The sequence below is a fragment of the Pyricularia grisea genome, chromosome VII (assembly GCF_004355905.1).
Source record: "Pyricularia grisea strain NI907 chromosome VII, whole genome shotgun sequence".
Taxonomy (NCBI): Eukaryota; Fungi; Ascomycota; class Sordariomycetes; order Magnaporthales; family Pyriculariaceae; genus Pyricularia; species Pyricularia grisea.
Genome location: NC_044975.1, coordinates 398,137 through 416,692, shown reverse-complemented (window position 1 = coordinate 416,692; position 18,556 = coordinate 398,137). Strand labels below are relative to the sequence as shown.

Here is an 18,556-nt window from a genome sequence, read left to right as displayed (position 1 = left end):
ACGAGAAAGTCAGTATTGCATACGGCGTAGCAAGAGGGATCTCCTCGATCACTAAACTGGAGCCAAAATTCAAATCGGAATCAAGGTTACATGACAAATGTATTCCATGAGTATATAACTTCTGCTGTTCTCCGCAACACTTGCGCTCTCTCATATCAGCTTTTCTTACTTTCATCACCATCGTCACATTCTTTTGCTATTGGCTTTTAATTCTCCCATCAGCATTTTTGTTTAACTCAGCTTTCTTGTTTTACAGTCAGATCATCATTCCCCTTGTTTAAAACCCCTACCATGCACTTCATGAACTTTATTTTTCCTTTCCTTATCGCCGGGGCAATGGCCATACCTGGGAAGAAGAATCCTGTGCTGCGGTTATTCACAGGCAAAAGCGGAAAGAAGGGCGGATCCGCACCACCACCCCAGCCCCAGCCACAAGTGGAAGTTCCGTACCATCATACCCAAGCCGCTGCCTGGAAGCCTTACCCCGGACACCAGCCACCAGGAGAACGTGTGGGCGAGCCGCAGTACTTGACGGACTTGATATCGGAGGACTATCCTCAATATCTAAAAGAGACGGATACCCTCGTGTGGAACAACGTTCCCGGAACTCACAGAGAATAACGAATTATGAAAATGCCTTTCAAGGGAAAATGTTTTTGCGTTGGAATCAAAAATCTTTTGCACTCTCATTAAGAACAATATCGGCTGATACAATATCATGTTAAGCTTTGTTGACATTAGCGGTCACCATATTTAGACTGCGGACTACATAGGTTACTGAATTTGTTTGGAAAATCAACTGCAAGTAAATAAATATTACGACGTCAAGGCTACGGGCTTCTGCTTGGGCATGAGCCTTTCCGTCCTGTTTACAGCATTAGATCTTGACAATTTAAATTGCGTACGATGGTGACATTGTGGTAATATTGTACATTTTTGAGCCGTTTGTGATAATCTGGATTCATTTGCAAATTATCATAACTAGCTAGCCAGTCAAATGTGGACTTCTGGTAGTATAACTCCCCAAACCATTTAAACAGAAAAAATTTCTTTGAATGCTAGGTTTCAAATGGGGAAAGAATGTGGAAATGAAAGTTCTGAAACCATAAGATCTCATGGCATGCAAACACCACGGAGCCGAAAAAAAAGGAATTCCAAAAAGTGCTAATCCTTTCTACCTACATTACAACGTATTTTGGCGAAAAGAGTAAAATTTAATCGGAAATACTTGTAAATCGGGTATAATACCGCCGTAAACGCTCTCCCATCTAGAAGCTAACTACCCGGATATCTCCCACGCATACTCGGGGTCGTGAATTCATGTAAAGGGCAAATATCTCCTTTTAACATAAAAAAGCCCTACGAAAATCAGTAGAACCAATAACAACGAAAAGGCGGGTTTTATTCATTCCTCTTCGGCTGAATGAAACCATAAAAGGCGAGAGACCTCCTGCTTCTCTCAAACAGTGTATCCGTCCCGTGTGTGAAACAGGAGAGATTGTTTGGGGATTACACCTCGCCCTCTCTAAAAGCTTGGCACGCGAAATCGCTGGCACAGAGAGTGCAGCGCTTGTAGGGCTTCGGCCTACTCGTGCTGATTGGCGGGAGGTGACTGGCACGCGGCTAGTCCCCGAACCCTACGTAGTACGAGCGGCGATACTGAAGCAGCACATCGTATGTGGCTATACAATCGAGGTTTAGGCTTGTGGATTAGATTTGTGTACCGGTGGTAGTTATTTGCACAACAAAAATGGAGAAAAGGTCGCGTTTCACTCGTTTTGTTGTTGTGAAATAACCACACCCATATGAGTACGGTGGACGTATCCACTCCCTGGCAGAGTAACGATTTGTATGGGCATCATGTTGATTAAGCGCAAACGTCAAACAAGGCTCACCTATAATAACCTGCTTGTGTGTGGCTATGCCGAGATTCCTTTTTTGGTCGACGTCTAGTCTACTTACAAGGTCCCGGATGAATCAAACCCATTTACTTAGTCATTAACAACATGCGAGTCGTCGAGTCTTGATTATTAGCATAGAACGTCAGGCCAACCCACGTTGCCGACCAAAAAGAAGAACAAAAGCAAATAGAAAATTGCAAGTACTAGACATCGTAATTGGTTTATAGAACCCATGGCAGCTCCATTGGCCTTTGTATCACACTTGGTTGCTCCCGGTGTTGAATGCTAAACCTCTAGCCGCCTAGCCGTTTTTTACCTGGCAAAGACAACGACTCCAGTTTTCCGCCTTCTGAAGTCAAGAAACCTGTACCGTACTGCTAGGTGATTGGCCCTGTACTCACAAACTTCTCTAAACTATAACTCTTTTAAAGTCTGTTAAGCATGTGTCCAAGGTTGGATGGATCCCTGTCGTGTAAAGTCCGGCCATCTCCGGGCAAAGCGTTTGTCTGTGTGTCTATCTGCCGTGCCGAAGATGTAGCGAATTTTTCAGTTCATGTAAATTAACGGAGGTCACGACCACGGCAAAGATATGGCAATCTGTCCGTAATATCCATTTTTAAATTACATTTTGGTAGCGTGACACTACACTTGCAATTACACGAGAAGCTGCACCAAGGCATCTTCATCTCCTAAATCATGATGACTCAATCCATGGTCAATCTCTGATTTTTCATTAACCGAAAGCGAAAGGGAGCAGGAACACAATGGATCAGGGTCCACGACACGCGGGGTGTGCGGGGCGCAGAGCCTCGCTTATTTAAGGGTGCATTTTGTGCCTCTTAGTCTTGCAATGTTGTCCCAAAAGATCAAGCATTGAAGATCAATAGGTAGTTCACAATGCGACAATTTATTTAGAGTAATCTCTAAAGCTTATAATGTCACACGAAGAACAATTACTCAACATGGTACTGTAGCTATCCTGCTTGACAGAGTCCGTGACTAAATTCGTCCGTAGACAAATGTTTGGCATCTGTACCTCAGGTGTTTCTAGTCAAACTTCTTCGAGTGTTGTTTGACGCTGGACACAGATCTGGATTTACCAGAGGTATGAAATTCTGTTTGAGAATTCGTGGAATAACACGTCCTGGCTTGTTTGTAGTTTCCTTGCCTTTGCCAAGTCAGACATAGGGAATATAATTACAGAAATGACACACAAATATGGAAGAGTGACTATTCCACGCCTAAGTTTTGTTCGTGGGTGCTGTTGCTCAAACTGAACAAGTCGCTGAAAAGAGAGGTGTTATCCGAGCATCCTGCCAAGACCAAATGGTAGGTAAATCTTCAGCGTTAAAAGTAGCGAGTGAGGACTTCCGTCGCGTGAGCTTGATAGCGGAGCAGAGTGAGTGCGGGAGAGCCAAGAGTAAGCGCGTGATAATCTAGCCCTTGTTACACCCTTCGGACAAAGACCCGGACAAGACGCGCCCAGAGCGGGTCCACGACGGCCGAGTGACGCGTTTCCGTACCATCCCTTTCGCAAAACACCTGATTGATCCTCAGAGTAATCGTACCGCCTAGTCGCTCCATTCTCAACCTGTACGCTTCAATAGCTGAGTTCCACAACTCATACTAAGGAAAGTGGTGCGGCTTAAACAAATTTCAATTCCCTTGTCCGTCTCGCAAGCGCCTTCTCAATCAACGAGACGTTGACTTGTTCTGCCCACCCAGGGCCAGCATCACGTCGGCAGCCTTTGCAGACTACGCCAACGCTGGTGCCAACCTACTGTCGCTTGTCGGGCGCCTCGCGCCGTGGAACTCGCCGCGGTACGTCTACAAGCCGCTGGATGAAGGCCAGTTCCGACTTCTCCACCTCCTCGCGGGAGCGGCGGATGACAACGTCATCCGCGTCAGACTCGTCGACGAAGCCGTCAAGTCCGCCCCCGAGTACCACGCCATCTCGTATATCTGGGGCAACCCGCGGCAAACGGCCGGGATCCTCTGCGAGGGGGCGGAGATCCGCGTCACCAAGGACCTGTTCGACGCCCTTCGTTTGTGGCGCCGCGCCGACGAGGATGTAGTGGTGTGGGCGGACGCCGTGTGCATCGACCAGCGAAATACGGTGGAGAGAAAGGAGCAGGTTAAGCTTATGAAAAAGATCTATTCGAGCGCAGCGTCAGTCCTTGTCTGGCTCGGCAAAGGCGACGCGGGTCTCGAAGGGATCGAGACCCTCATCGACATTGCACTCGAGGTCATCCCAGAGGCCGTGGATGATCCCGCGCGGAACAGGGAGAAAGCTGCGACTCTGGCGCTCCCCCCGATGCCTCCATAGACAACGCCAGCGCCTTCTCCTACCTACCCCGCCTACATAACCTTTCCATCATGCGCGCCACCCGATGGTTCGTCAGCCAACATCCCATAACTCTCACGGACGCCATCAAAGCCACGCGCCTCTTCCATTGCACCGACTCACGGGACCACATCATTGCTCTCCTCAGCCACGCGACCGACGTCGAGCGCGGTAGCATACTACATGACAACCTGTACTTGCTACCCGTTCAGGAGTGCTTCCTCCGCTTCGCTAAAGCCCAGCTCCTCGAGAAGCGCAGCCTGACCGTACTATCATACGCGCCTCAAAAGGTCGCCACAGACGCTCTATACCCCTTTTGGATCCGCCCCTACCTCCGCTGGCAAAATCGTGGGCTCCCGGGCCTCCCTTCTTGGGTACCCGACCTCCGTCACCAGGACTTCGACACCCTGCCGACTTACACCTTCCGGTACGGCAATTTCTCGGCCGGCGGGGCTGAGGACGGCACGATCGAGATCATTGACAACAAGGTCCTCCGCTGCAGCGGGCTTATGTTGGTCGTGCTTGAGGACCGTGGCGTCTCCTATTTTGACCTGCCGCTTCCACCAAAACCCGCGAGAGCCCCGCATCCGCTGAACAAAAAGAGCGCCTCCGCCTCTCAGGGCGTTAGGAAATTACTGAATTATTATAGGGCGTGCGTGCGCCTCTCGCCACCGTCAGGCTCAGAGGATGTCCGGGACCTGCCCCCCGGAGCGGCTGTCTTCCCTGTGGAAGGGCCTTGACGGGTGAGCGGGCTCACCTGAGCGACCGCGTCGACGTCGACTGGTCGGAGGAGTTCAAGGCCTATGTAGCCGCGAGTGACACATGGTTCATCTCAGAGGACCCGGACGAGGCGGGACGAGCGCGGTTGAGCTTCGTGACCTCAGGTCAGACAATCGAATACAGTATCATGGGGTTTGGGCTGGTTCGGCGGCTATCCCACACGGCCGAGGGCAGGCTCTACATGGCACCAACAGAGGCAAGAGTGGGCGACGTGGTTTGCGTCCTGCTCGGGTGCGATGTCCCCCTTGTCGTTCGACCAACGAGGAAGGGCATGTACGAGTTGATCGGAGATGCGTACGTTAGTGGTATTATGGATGGCGAGGCTCTCTTTGGCCAGTATGATCGAGTGGATGTCATGTTGGAATGATGTGAAGCAAGGTAAATTAATGGCTAAGCTACCAACTCACTACCAAAGGTAAAATATCGTCAGAGGACAACATGGCGGAACTGCAGCATGATGCTATAATTACGGCAGTAAGGCGTTTGGGGCCTGCCTCCGTAGCCAAGCTTTTTTATCCTGTTGCAGGATCTTGGTTTCAAAGTTGATTAAGTAGGCTAGGTGGGCAGTAGTGCTCTTCCTTTCTTCCAGACTCAATTTTTAATTGGGGGTGTTGTGACATGCCTTTCTGTTCGCTACGGTTTCGTCACAATAGCCCGGCGGCGCCCTAGCTTTTCTGCCTCACACAACTGAACAAGGATGCGGTTTGACGTGAAGTAGACAAATAAAACCGGCCGGTTGGAGGTTGATGTGATTGGATTCTATCGGCATCCATACCGCCAATGGTAGAATGTTCGAGGTAACTCATAGCTCGTTATTTATTCACCAGTCTAAATCACCTTTTCATCGTTGGTAGATTCTGATGACTTGATATTGTATTTATAAACCAGGTTTTGCACATACATGGTCGAATAGATAAAGCACCATCGTTGTTGGCGGCATCTATGTTCTAGTGGAAAATGCCCACTCCCGGCGGGAAAGTTGCTTCACCCCTATCGAGTAACCGACCACAGATGTGACGACACTGACCGGAGATTCATAGCTCACAAAGCCAACGGCGCGAGCGGGAGTGCTACACTTGACGGGGTTGTTCCAGAGCTGAGGCTGACAGATAGGGCGAGGGGCGGGAAACATGTACAGGGACCTGGGAAAAGCGGTCACGCATTTGCCGATGGGAAAACAAGAAAAGAAAACAAAATGCTTCAAGATGCAAGGGTGAAATCACGAGGTTTCAGGTTCGACTAGAGTTTATTAAGCATAGAGTATCTCCTCGTCGAGCTTGAATGCAAGCCATTACTAAGTTGTGACAACGTACGACGTGGTTTTCGCTGAAGTATATGCACGCGCACGTGTCTGCAGAAATTTTCATGTTGAAACGACTGAAATTGAGTGATTCCTTCAAGCCCAAGATCACTTATCGGCAATAGGGATTCATTTGCCGCTTTGAGAAATAATCTTGATACTGGCCTCGTCATGCTCAGCACTCATTGCCCCTTAATATGCCGCGGTGAACTCAGAGAAAGCTTCCAGGCTGACAGCCCCTGCATACCGCCACTGATGTACCGGTGATAGTAATCCATCATTGAAAAGTCGTTAGAAACGAGTATGGAATCGTCATTCTCGGCAGTAAATCCGAAACTGACTGTTTTCAAGCATAGCAGGGAACAATGACAATGACGATAACGCCCGGTTAACTGTGTCAAGCCCTAGGCACCTACCCAATCTTATCGGTTGGTGCTCACGGCTGGGCAAATCCGTTAACGAGACTGAAGAGATGGTGAGTGCCCCTGGATCATGCACATGGTACAAGGCGAAGGATAGACCGAGGTGAGCTCTAAACGCGGTGAAATTTGCTTCATATATGTACATCTATAGTTACACAAAAGTGCGTACAATCCGGGAGAAGGAAAATTATAATATAGAAAATAGCAATTTAAAATGATTGCTCGGCAATTTTTAGAAATGAAGTATGTCAACACAAAACGACGACAGGCATCGTCTTGAGCCCCCGCGGTATGCGGGTAGAAGAGTAAAGAAAAGGAGCAAAAAAGGGTTGATCATGGTCAAATAAAGGTGCCATGAATGGTATGTGAGAAAAGTAAAAGTCACTTCCAAAATAAACAAAGTAGACCAAAAGCCCCGCCAGTCCACCCCCGAAAATCGTTACAAGGATATAAACAAACTTGGGATGGCACAGACGTCCAGGATGTTCATGAGCGACGGCCGGCTGAGAGAAGCCTCTCTTGTGTGAAATCTCCATCGCGTAATTCCGGAAAGTAGTCTGACCAGGGAGAGATGGTGGGTGACGAGCAGTCCGACGCGGACGAGTCACCAAAGGCTGGAGAGCCGTAGTCGGAGGCCGAAGCGGTCGAGTCATGGTCGTCTCCTGAAACGTCTGCAGGCTTGATGGTGATGACGGGAGGCATCTCCTTGCGCCTGTCGCTGCCGACTGAGATGAAGTGAGGCCTGCCTGTGTCGTCTTTGCATTCCTCGATCTGAATCGCCGGCCTCTCGACTGGCCTGCCGGTAAGGTCGGAGAACAAATCCGGGTATCCGGTAAAGGCGCGCTCCTCGTCGTGTTCTTCCTCGGAGGTCTCGTACATGGGAATCGCTATCACCATGGCGACAGCGACGAGTACGGCGACGAACTTGGTGGTTGTTGTGATGGCGGTCGAACCGGTAAGGCCGCTGTAGAGGAACATGCCAAAGTCGATAAAGTATATGACTGTACCGCACAGCAAAAGTCGTGAAAGCGTCATGCGCTTGCCGAAGCAGGAGCCAGAGGACGATAATGTTTTGGTAGGGGTAGAAAGTTCCGGGCAGTGCTCGTTGCCGTGCTTGGGTTCCGATTGGCGGACCTCGATATATCTGTTGTGGGTGCTGGAAGTAGCATGGGCGGCATTGGATTGTCCCCTACGAGTGTTGGTGAAGCTATCCATTTTTCTTTTCTCGTCTTTTTTGTTTGTTCGATATTTCGGGATATGTATGTGTAGAGGGCCTGGTCTTTGTAGCGATGACAGCTCTGCTGTATCTGTGATTTTGGTAAGAAGTGACAGACAAGAAGATAAGTTTAGAGGCGCACCAATGATTAAGTCGAAATGAAAGGAAATCAAACCAAGGAAAAAAGAGTGAGTGCTTCAGTAAGGGAGAGCGAGTGACGATGAGAGGACAAGGGGAAATTCTCAAATCTCGACAAGCTTTCTTTCAATGCAGTCTTAAATGATTTTGTGGATGTCCCAAGATTGTTGGTGGAGTTGCGATCAGACTCTCCGATCTGCCCCACCAGCCCAGGTTCGTCGGCTTTTGCTGTGGTGCAATACAATACAATCATTGAATGATTCGGACCCGGAGATTCAAAAAATGTTTCGAAACCAAAATGGCTTGAAAATCTTATTCATTTTGATCGTAGTAAACGAGAGTCTTGGTTGGAAAAAGCCAGGTTGTCAGGTTACATAGTGTAGTATCGAACAGGGATGTGGCATGTCCAGTTAGTTTATTGACTACCCGCACTGACCTCGAGTACTACCCCCATCTTGGAACGACTGACTGCTTTGGGACAAGGGCCCACTTGTCCCTAAACACCTATATGGATGTTACTGTAATCGCACCACCCCAAAGTATGCTTGGACGCGCCATTCTAGAAGAAAATGACTGTAGGAGCTCGTCATTACACTTTTCAAATAAATCAGTTCTGTCATGGAAACCAGCAAGATCCGAACGGGACCCAGCAGGCAAGTAGCTGAAGAAGGCTTGGGATCCCGGATACCAAGGCGAATTCGGAGAATAATCATCCCATCCACCTACAGACGGGATAGGATAGGACAGGATAAGGGGTTGAAGTTTCCAGTGAGCTGGGTCGGGTCATTACAAGGGGAGCCTGTCTTTGGGCATCTCACCATATACGAAGTACTACATAAACGTCGACTTGCTACAAGTAGGTAACGTCATGCCGTGCATGCCAAAATACCGAGGAAGAAATAGTAAACACGTGATGTAAATTAACTCCGCCGCACTACGGTACTAGGTAGAGTCAGTTCTGCTAACAATCTTTCGGGGTCTCCCTGCAGCCATTCAGAAAGTCAAATCTCCACCCATTTATTTATATTCCGGAATGTGGCCAGAGTCCTGACTCAAGCCTGTTGGTAGTGTACCACGTAGCATTTAGCGCATGCAACGGAGCTTTGTACTACGTTATGAATCTCCACGGGGTGCAAATGCGACTACAGTAGCTTTCCTCAAACTCATCCTGGGAAAGTTAACTTGATTACACACCATTTGCGCTAAGAAGTACCGCTATACCTGTTTTACTATTTCTGCTGCTTCCAAAAGATTTAATAACCACAAAACCCTGTTGAGCGCTGACAAGGCTGATGCTGCTTGTCTGTTTGCGTGCTTTCATTCATAACTTTTGTGTACACTGTTCATCCCGTACTACACAATCTCGGCGTATGCCGCGACTTGGGCAAAGAAGATTGAGATTGGACGACAATCAGGATCTCCGCGATGTCGATTCATGCATGCGCGTATGCTTTCCATAGAGTAAGAGAGTCTAGACCAAAGCCTCCATAATAGAACAAGACGCAAAGGCTCCTGACCCGACGACGTACAAATCCGCGCCCGCTAATACCGCAAGGGTTTGACGTTACGAGGTTGACTAGTATCAGAACCTGACAGCTTTCAGGAGGTCAGGAGGTTTGTTTTGCAAATATTGTGTCAAAAGTAGTAGTAGTATTATTGAGCGCGAATTTGAATGCTATGCTTGCACTCGCCTCCGCGGGGCAAAGGGCGGGCGTGGCTAACTGCCGTACCTGAGTGGAAAAGAGCTAAAACCATATATCGTACAGTGTTACAGAGCAAAGGGATACGAGCAAGTACTGAAATCCGTTTAGAACAAATGAAACAAATAGCGATATTGTGTCAAAACTGTCAGTGGCATGCACACTCGCAAAGGTCTACTCATGCTTTTTGGCCGGCCATAGCCATACGCAAACAGCCCGCAATCAATTCTCGGTAGCTGCCGAGGCAGTCTAGTTGGATTCGGATGGAGGTTAGCCAATGAAGGAGGTTGCCAAGCCACTGGCCCAAAGTAATTCTACAACGGATGCATAGTATCAAGGCAGCACTCTTCGCAGTGTACAGGTCTAGGACAGACATGCAATCTCCGAGAGACTAGTTGTCATTTTCTGATTACCGAATGCGAGTTAATGAGAAAAAGAAGAAGAACACGACTTGCGGAGAGTGGTAATTTATGTGGGTGTGATACTAATTTCAGATTTGTATTGAATCTCGGAAGCAAACGCGGCAGTTGATGTTGTGCAATCCCATTTGTTCATTTTGCATTATTTGATTGAACAATCATGTTTCAACTCGTCATGGTCTTCAGGTCGCATGTACACATTCCTGGCGTCCAGCAGTCCCTCGAAGCCCAGCTTCCATTGTCCCAAAAATTCGAGCTTTTGTGTCATTGTTCTTGCAGAAGTAGACTAAATAGATCATCAATCGGGCATCAAGCAGCACAGACGTCCTTCTCGGTCCATTATTTCTATTGCATAGTAGATTAATTTAGGTAGCTGAGGTAGGCATCTGGCTGCTCCCCAAGCGTTTGTAATTACCCCGTACTTCCAACAAAGTAAGTTATAGTTACTTTTGCGAATACTATTATTAATATTTTACAAGTAATCTCACAATGTCGTAAAGGTCAAAAGCTTGGAATTATAATCAAATCATATTTCAATTTTGATTAACACTACTTCAATTACAATTGGAGTCGTGGCCCTCTGTTACGACCAGACAGTTGGGCCGGTACCAGAAAGGCCAGGTGGGGTCACACCCCTCCGGACGACACTTGATCAAAAAAACACCGACCGGCAGGAAACAGGATTACATAAGGACTGGGTCACGTGACATTACATAACCGCCAAAAAGTGATTTTGGGTAATATGTAAAACCTCGATTGGAAATTACAAATTAAACAAATTAAAAAAAATCACATTTGGAATATAACCTATATAAGATACGCTTATTACCATGTAAATAAATTCGATTTTAGGATTGTTTAGCAGTAATTAAACTTTAATTAACCTTAATATTTACTTGAGACCGATTATAATTTCACCCCAGTTATTGAGAATATCCAGTTCGCAGTTAGACGTTCAGTTGCTTTAACCCACTGTACTTTACCATAAGAACAGGTTACCCCGATACCTTGATCGTAACACCCTCTTAGCTTGCTCGGGCACTTCCTACAAAATTGACGCAAACGCGAATAAAAACTGGATCGCCAAAGCTCTGTGTTCCGAGTATGATGTGTAATAAATTAACTAATCTCACATTTACAGGCACGGGCAAAACCCTTGTTTCCCGTGGAATTTGTGAAACTCTCGGTGGTATTTGCGAGTGCGTCTGCGTTTGCTTCAGGGCTCCTATCAAAGGTCGTCTACCACCAGCCGCACCATCGTGGGCAGATCCACCTTACTAGTGTTGAAATAGCCACACCTTTAATTTAAAGTGCTAATCATCCGGTCTTACTCCTTACTCTTATGATTATGGTTGAAGGATTATCGTGTAGCTAGTCACCCTGTACAAATGGCAAGATAACCCGGAAGTGGACACCATTACAAGAAACTAGAAACAAGATTTCCCTGACATTAAAGCTGGAATTCGAGATGCAACCTTAAGCTGCGTCAAAAAGAGGCTTGGTCGAGTCTATGGTCGGCTTCGAAGTTTGACAGCTCGCAATCGGATTGAAGTTTTTTTTTCAGCAAAAAAGGGGTTTTGTTTATAAGTAGTAGTAGTAGTAGTAGTATTAGTTAACGCCGGGCTCGGCCCGGCTTGTTAGCCGGCCGTTAGCAACCTCCCGAGGGGTATCTCGGCGCGCGTTCTATCTTCTTTATTTACACAGGGGGAAAACAAGGAGGGCAGAGGCGGATCGTGCCTGACCGGGTTCGGGCCCGGTCCTGCTTAGGGGGTTAGTTCACTGACGCGACCCCGTGCCTAAGGTGTACGGAGGGTTCGTCTGACGGCTTATGCCGTAAGGTGTGGGTGAAAAGGCAATAAATCTATTCCTCGTCAAAGTTCGAATCGCTTACGATCGGTGTCCCTAGGCGTAAAATGCGTTCGTAGCGCGCGGGGCGCTGGCGGACCGCTCTGGGGCGGGCGTTGAAATAATTGGTAGCTATCGAAAACGCCTCAAAGCTTTTCGGTTGCCCGAGGCTTATCTGGAAAAATTTGCGGCGTTGGGCGCGGTCTGGCGGCCCGACCGGCCGGTCGTTATCAGGCCACGGCCAGTTTCTCCACACCGCCCGCGAAAAGCGGCAATGCACCGGGTGTTTAGGGGAGGTCCGCTTCCAGCACCAGGCACACGAGGTGTTTGCATCCTGGTGGTTGAAACGGTCATGGTAGGCTTTAAAATCGCCGTGGCCGGTCCTCATGGCCAAATAATGGCCCAATAGGGGTCTTGGCAAACGCAATTCCTCGGGCTCCTTTCTTGGTGTGTATTGGAATTTCCATTCCCTATATACGGGGGACCGTTCACAAAGTTCTTTACGCCACCAATCCTTTTCTATATTCGAAAAAATGGCTCTAAGGACCGTGCCGGCACCGCTATACGTAGTTTGCTAAACCCTCGGGTCTGGGTCCGGCGGTCCGGCGGAGCCGGCCTTGGCCAGTTCGTCAGCCCGGTCGTTTCCCGGAATTCCCTGGTACCCAGGGCACCAACGGACCCGAACCTCGGTACCTTGTTTTCGAAATAAATCGACAAAATTATGGAATTCCAAAAAGGCCCATTGGGACGAACGCGGCGCGTCGCCTCTAAGACCCCAAATAACCGAAGTGCTATCCACACCAATCCAAATCCGGGCGCCTGGCTGGGCCCTGGCTGCCGCCTGTAGCCCTCTTAGGGCGCCAATCGCCTCGGCGTCGAAAACGTGGCTTTCCGGCGTAATAAATGCGGAGCCTGCGGCAAATTCCAGGCCCGCCCTAAAAACGGCCCATCCGTACCCTATTTGGACGCAATTATTTTCGTATTTTTCCGAACCGTCCGTATATACCACGATATCGTCAGGTGATACCATGTCCAGCCATTCCATAAAGCGGCGGGCCGCTTCCTCTTTTGGGACTCCTCCGGTGGGGTCAGTGCGAGAATCCGGGGCATTGCGAGGTGCGCGCAACTCTAGTCTCCGGATCCGCGGGAGAAGTTGTGCAGCCGTTTGCAGGGTCGTGGCCGAATGGCCCGAGTTGCGGGCACGAGGTGTTTCACGCAGGCGGCTGACAAGGGGGTGCCCCTTGTCCGCGAGCCTTAGTCGGGCGCCGTATTTCAGGCGGGTGTAGGCCAGCGCGACGCGGGCCGAGGGTAATCCTGCGTCCCTGAAAACAGTGGACGAGGGGGTGGTTTTATACGCCGGGAGGATTGCCCGTGCCGCTAAAACCAGCGGTTTGTTCAGTGCTTTGAGGAGTCCTCTTTGCTTATGCGCTGGGTTGTACCATGCCTCGGCTGCGTAGGTGGCCGATGAACCCACGCATGCCACCGCTGCCTTGCGAAGTGCAGCCGCAGGCGGTCCGTATTTTACTGCCCCAAAGCTTTTAAGGTGAGCAACGACCGCCATTGCTTTGGCAGCCCTTTCGGCCACGTGGCGGCGCCCGTCTAGCCGTCGGCTGAACCAAAAGCCAAGCCAACGCATGCCCGGGTAACGCTCGGCCCCGGAGGCGCTTTGTCCGCGTCGACCGCCCGGTAGTTGGACCGGGGTAACCGTTCTACCATTAATCCGGATTTCCGGGTTGCGACCGTGCCTTTTCTTAGTGATATGGATCACCTCTGTCTTTTCCGCTGCAAAATGGATTTTCTCTTCCGCCGCAATTTCGTGCATATCCCGGAGTTTATCTTCCAGCCAACGTACGTTCTCCTCCAACGAGGGTGACGATTTCCATGTAAGCACGTCGTCTGCGTATGCCAGCCGCCACTTCGCACCGTTTTTGACGAGGTACGCCAAATATAGCATATATAGGATCGGGGAAAGGGGAGACCCTTGCGGGGTGCCGCACCCAAGCCGCCTAAAGCCCGTGGTCGTACCCTCCAGCCGGACTCGGGCCTGGCGGCCGCTTAAAAAGTTAATCACGAACCTGAGGAGCATTTTACTAAACCCGAGGCTCCGCATTTTCCGTATTAATCGCCCATGGAGGAGGGCGTCGAAGGCGCCTTGGACGTCGCATGCGACAAGGGTAACTTCCTCCCCGCGAGCTAAAGCCTGCTCGATATCGTGGGCGAGGGCACAAACCAGATCCGTCGCCGATCGCTTGGGTAGGGCACCGCCGTGGGTGCAGCTAAGGAGCCCGTTGTCGTGTATGGCCCAAGCTATCCGGCGTGCAACGAGCCTTTCGAGGCCTTTTCCGATGCAGGAGAGGAGGGCTATAGGCCGCCAGGATCGAACGCTGCTCCGGTCTTTCTTCCCCGTTTTCGGTAGCATCGCGACCTCGGCCTTCTTCCAAGGCGCTGGGAAATGTCCGAGTTCCAGGCAACGTTGGTAGAGCCTGCGCACCGGCTCGGCCAACGAAGCCCATCCGGCTTTTAGTAGCCGGACGGTCGTTCCGTCGATGCCCGGGGACGTGCTCGTAACCCCAATGCAGGAACGCTCCGCCTCTTCCGCACTCACCTGGGTGTCCCAAGGGATTTTAGCCTCGTCCGCCGACCAGGCCTCCAAGGGGTCTCCCTGCAGGTCATCCTCCGCCGAAAATCGGCCAAACACCTCCCGCTGCAATACTTCCGCTTTTGCTAAAGGCTCGCTCACTTGCTCGCCGTTAATAACCAGCGGCGGGGACCGGAGGCGTAGTCCGGCTCCCAGCCAGCCCACCATATTCCACAAATCCTTATCGTCGCGCAGTTGGTCAATCCGGTGCCTCCAATAATCCCGCTTCGCGGCCCGCACCCCTTTCGTGTAAGCTTTCTCCTCGGCAGAGGCGTCTGCCCTATTTACAGCGCTCCGTTTAACCCGCTGGAATTCGACCCAGAGCCGCTGGCAGTTTTCGGTCCACCAAGGAGCCGAGCTGCCCCTTTTTCCCGCCGGCGTACCCACGACCCACGTCACTTGCTCCCATAAAATTGTAAATTCAGCTACCCACGCGTCCAATGCGTAGCCATCGGCCGCGGATCCCGGGTCCGGCATATCTTGCATGCCAAAAGCAAGTAGCTCCGCGAACTTTGGTAGCCGGTCGTCCCTAACTGAGACGTTGACCGCCTCCGGGCGGGGGGCGCCGCGCGTCCGCAGCGTGGTATAAAGAGATTCGTGGTCGGAGCCTGTGTAAAGACTGCTGTCAACCACAGTTACCGTGCTGGGGAGGTTGGAAAAAACCATATCCAGTAAACCCCCGTCGCGGTGGGTGGGCACGCCGATATTTCCTGTAAAATGCATGCCCTGGGCTTGCGCCCATGCCGTCAGTTGATCCCCTCCGCGTGCGTCTGTGCGGCCTGGCTGGTATGCAGCAGCCGCTACGTTAAAATCGCCGCCTATCACCGTGGGTCCATTTGGCACGGTATTGCATACCATTTCCAGCGCGGCCTTAATACCCGGAGCCCTATATACATTAATAAACAATATTCCGTTAATTTCGAGCCAAAGTACGTCCCGCGTATTTTGGCCCTGCGGTAACCGTCGTTGTGCGGCCCCTAGGGCTGCCCCCTTCTTGACGTAGGTGAGCACCCGGGGCCGGAACCCAGTCATGGCTTCGTAAGTGCTCGCGTGCCATTCGTCCACTGGCGCAAAAACATCATAGCCCGGGTGCGTTTGTGTAGTCGTCTTTAGCCCGCACCATGGCTCTTGGACGTTAACCAGGTCCACTTCTCTCTGGTGGCATAACTCCAACAGGCTCAGATGCACACCCATCCTTTTGCCTACGTTGGCCCAAACTACGTCGAGGCGTTCCCGCTGCATATTGCCGAGCGAATATTTCGTCATATCAATCGATGGGTTGCTTCCAAGTCTATCACATCAGCGGGGCAAGGTTCGGCAGCCGCTGCGTCCTCCTCCATTTCGGCTGCCCAAACGATTTCTTCGTGCACGCGTTCCTGTTCGGCCTGCAGGAAGTTGCGGATGTCCGCCCCTGCCGCCTCGCATGGCCGCGCTCTTTTGTTTGAGATGCTCGATCGGGAACTCGAGGTTTGCGAATGCTGCGATGAGGTGCTTAGGACCGGGATTGCAGGTGCTGGCTCTCGGCGGGCCGCCTCAGCCCGGTCGTTGATAATCGCGGCACGGTTGGCACGTCCGATTCTGCGGATCCCCTTTAGTTTACGCTGTGAAGGTCGTTCAAGCTTCCCATTTACCACCAAAGGTCGGGCAGGGCAGTTCTCATGTCCGGATGGGAAATGGCCGTGGCAGTTAACGCATTTGGGGGCTGCTTTGCACGGCTCTTCCTCTGTCGCATGTTTTGCTTCACCACATATGCCGCAACGCGCTTGCCGTACGCAGCGACGTATTTCGCAATATCCCTGGCAGCCATCGTGGTGGTGTGTAATTTTGCGTGACTTTTCAACCTTCCGCGCACGTTTCGACACTCCAAAAAGCTGAAAAGGCTTTACGGGTTGAAGGAAAGACACTATCCACGTGCCCTCAGCCGTATGCGGGTCGTATCCATGCTTGGAAATGTGCCAGTTAACTGGCTGCTGGCCTGCTGCCACGGTAATCTCCTCCTGGATTACATCATGTACGTCCTTTCTTCCGTCCAGGCAATTGAGCGTTCGGGGCACTCCAGAGACGGCGTATGTGTGCCAGGTTATCGGGACAGTAACTTCCCGCGCGTCCAATACGTCCATAATGGCCTTAACTGCGTTGGGGTTGAGGAATTTTTGCCGTGTTTCCTCAAAGGCCACCGTAACACCCCAGCCCGTGGGGGTACGTTTGGCGTTTGGGATTTCACTGTGTGGCACCGAGACCAATTCGGCCAATTTGGTGGTTACCGCGTATGGCTCCCTCGTCACCATCCGCAATTTGTCATTTACGCGGATCAGGATCCGGTTGGCCGGCTGTTCTGTCAAACGTTTCGGGGCTTGGGGGCGGTCCCGGCCCGATTGGGAGGGAGCTGCGGAGCTGTCAGGTGCATTGCCGGGCGTCGTACGTATCGGGTACGAGCGCGTGGCCGGGGTTAAAATTCGCGTTGGGGCCGCCGCTGGTGGCGTGGCGGCTCGCTCGGCCCATGTGACCGATTTGTTAGTGGGCGTGCCTTTGCCTTTGGAGGCCGACGACGCCGTGCCCGTCCTTGTAATTAAGATGCTGCGCCTTTCGCTGGAACTGGTCGGCGAACGCGACGGGGAGCGCGAACGCTCTTTTTCAGGGAGGGTGCGACTGAGGAACCAGCCGCTGATCACATCATCAAGTTCGAGAACAATTCTCCTAAGCGCGGCGTCCTCCGGGGCCTGTAAGCTTTCGAGCTTGGCTGCAAAAACCTCTTCGAGCCAGCTGCCGACTGTTTCCACGTTTTCCAGCTCCTGCTGCAGTGTTTTGATGGCCAGGGCCGGGAGGCTGGAGTACCTTCCGCGGCCGGCCGGCTCAGGCGCATTAGCGGTGCGCGTGTCGAGAGATACGTGTTCCGACTCGGCCTGGCCCGGCGGCAAAGCCTGCGGCGTGCTCTGCGGGCGCGCGCGGCGGTTTGAGACCTCTGGTGAGGCCATGACGACCGGCGCCCGGAGGGCGAAAATTCTTCAGCTGTTAAGCTTATTGGTGTGTTTGGGTGTGAATCGCTAACAAAGGTGGGTCTGACCCATGAATGGTGGAGGATGCTTGGGTTTTGTTTATAAGCTTAGGAAAGAAAAACTATACGTTATGTTCGACTATCAAAGATATATGTTCTCTCCCACTTGCAGCGGATAAATTGCCGATTCGACTGGCATACTGAGCTTTAAAAAAAGATTTGTTCAAGCGCAGCGTCGTGGGATTGCCGTAAGCAGTAATGGGATGACAACTGCGAATGCGACGGTATAGGCACCCTGCTTCCAGGCTCCAGATGCTAAGTCCGCTAGCCGATCGACCGCCTGATGTTGATCCCCTTTTGCAGATCCCGGCCAAGGGCTGCCAGGGCTGTATAAACCAAAGCTAGGGCGGGAGCAACGTGACGAGTCGAGGAGAGGGTCAGCAGCCTCAGTAAAGACTCGGTAAGCTAGTTATTTCAGTATTTACCTCGCAAGGTTAAAATGATGGCATGACACCGAGGCTGATTGGCTTCGTCACCGCGGCCAAACGAGTATTTATTTGAGCTATTAGCATTAAACATAGTGTGGAGCTTAGAAACGTTTTTGAAAAGGCTTCACAACAGAGGCTTGGTTAGGAGCTTGGGGAGCAACGACGTTCGTTTTTGGATGCAGAAGAATTTGTTTTCGGAAGCCTTGAATCCCAAATCCAAAGACTTGGCTCCCCGTATCAAGTAAGCGAGGGCCGAACTAGTAATCAGGTGGATGGCCGTTGGGGATTTCTCAGTGCTGTATGTTTGTTTTTGGCATGGATATGTTTTCTTTCTCAACCTATATTTTTCGCTAGGCTTTATCGATCAAAC

At 51.0% G+C, this 18,556-nt stretch overlaps 4 protein-coding genes across 4 annotated transcripts; 3 read left to right on the top strand and 1 right to left on the bottom strand.

Moving 5' to 3' along the window:
• Nucleotides 1-291: 291 nt before the first annotated feature.
• PgNI_10183 (uncharacterized protein) lies at nucleotides 292-621 on the top strand (the record flags this gene model as incomplete). Its single annotated transcript, XM_031130157.1, has 1 exon — nucleotides 292-621. One exon carries the CDS (start codon nucleotides 292-294, stop codon nucleotides 619-621), a length of 330 nt encoding a protein of 109 aa, XP_030979819.1.
• A 2,242-nt stretch (nucleotides 622-2,863) lies between these two features.
• On the top strand, nucleotides 2,864-4,227 carry PgNI_10182 (uncharacterized protein). The gene is made up of 5 exons (XM_031130156.1): nucleotides 2,864-2,866; nucleotides 2,990-3,006; nucleotides 3,195-3,230; nucleotides 3,459-3,494; nucleotides 3,627-4,227. Exon 5 carries the CDS (start codon nucleotides 3,743-3,745, stop codon nucleotides 3,974-3,976), a length of 234 nt encoding a protein of 77 aa, XP_030979820.1. The 5' UTR covers nucleotides 2,864-2,866; nucleotides 2,990-3,006; nucleotides 3,195-3,230; nucleotides 3,459-3,494; nucleotides 3,627-3,742; the 3' UTR covers nucleotides 3,977-4,227.
• Nucleotides 4,228-4,277: 50 nt separating this feature from the next.
• Nucleotides 4,278-5,392, top strand: PgNI_10181 (uncharacterized protein; the record flags this gene model as incomplete). The annotated part of the gene is made up of 2 exons (XM_031130155.1): nucleotides 4,278-4,868; nucleotides 4,895-5,392. 2 exons carry the CDS (start codon nucleotides 4,278-4,280, stop codon nucleotides 5,390-5,392), a joined length of 1,089 nt encoding a protein of 362 aa, XP_030979821.1.
• A 1,841-nt stretch (nucleotides 5,393-7,233) lies between these two features.
• On the bottom strand, nucleotides 7,234-7,962 carry PgNI_10180 (uncharacterized protein; the record flags this gene model as incomplete). Its single annotated transcript, XM_031130154.1, has 1 exon — nucleotides 7,234-7,962. The coding sequence occupies one exon, from the start codon at nucleotides 7,960-7,962 to the stop codon at nucleotides 7,234-7,236; it is 729 nt and encodes a 242-aa protein (XP_030979822.1).
• Nucleotides 7,963-18,556: the final 10,594 nt, after the last annotated feature.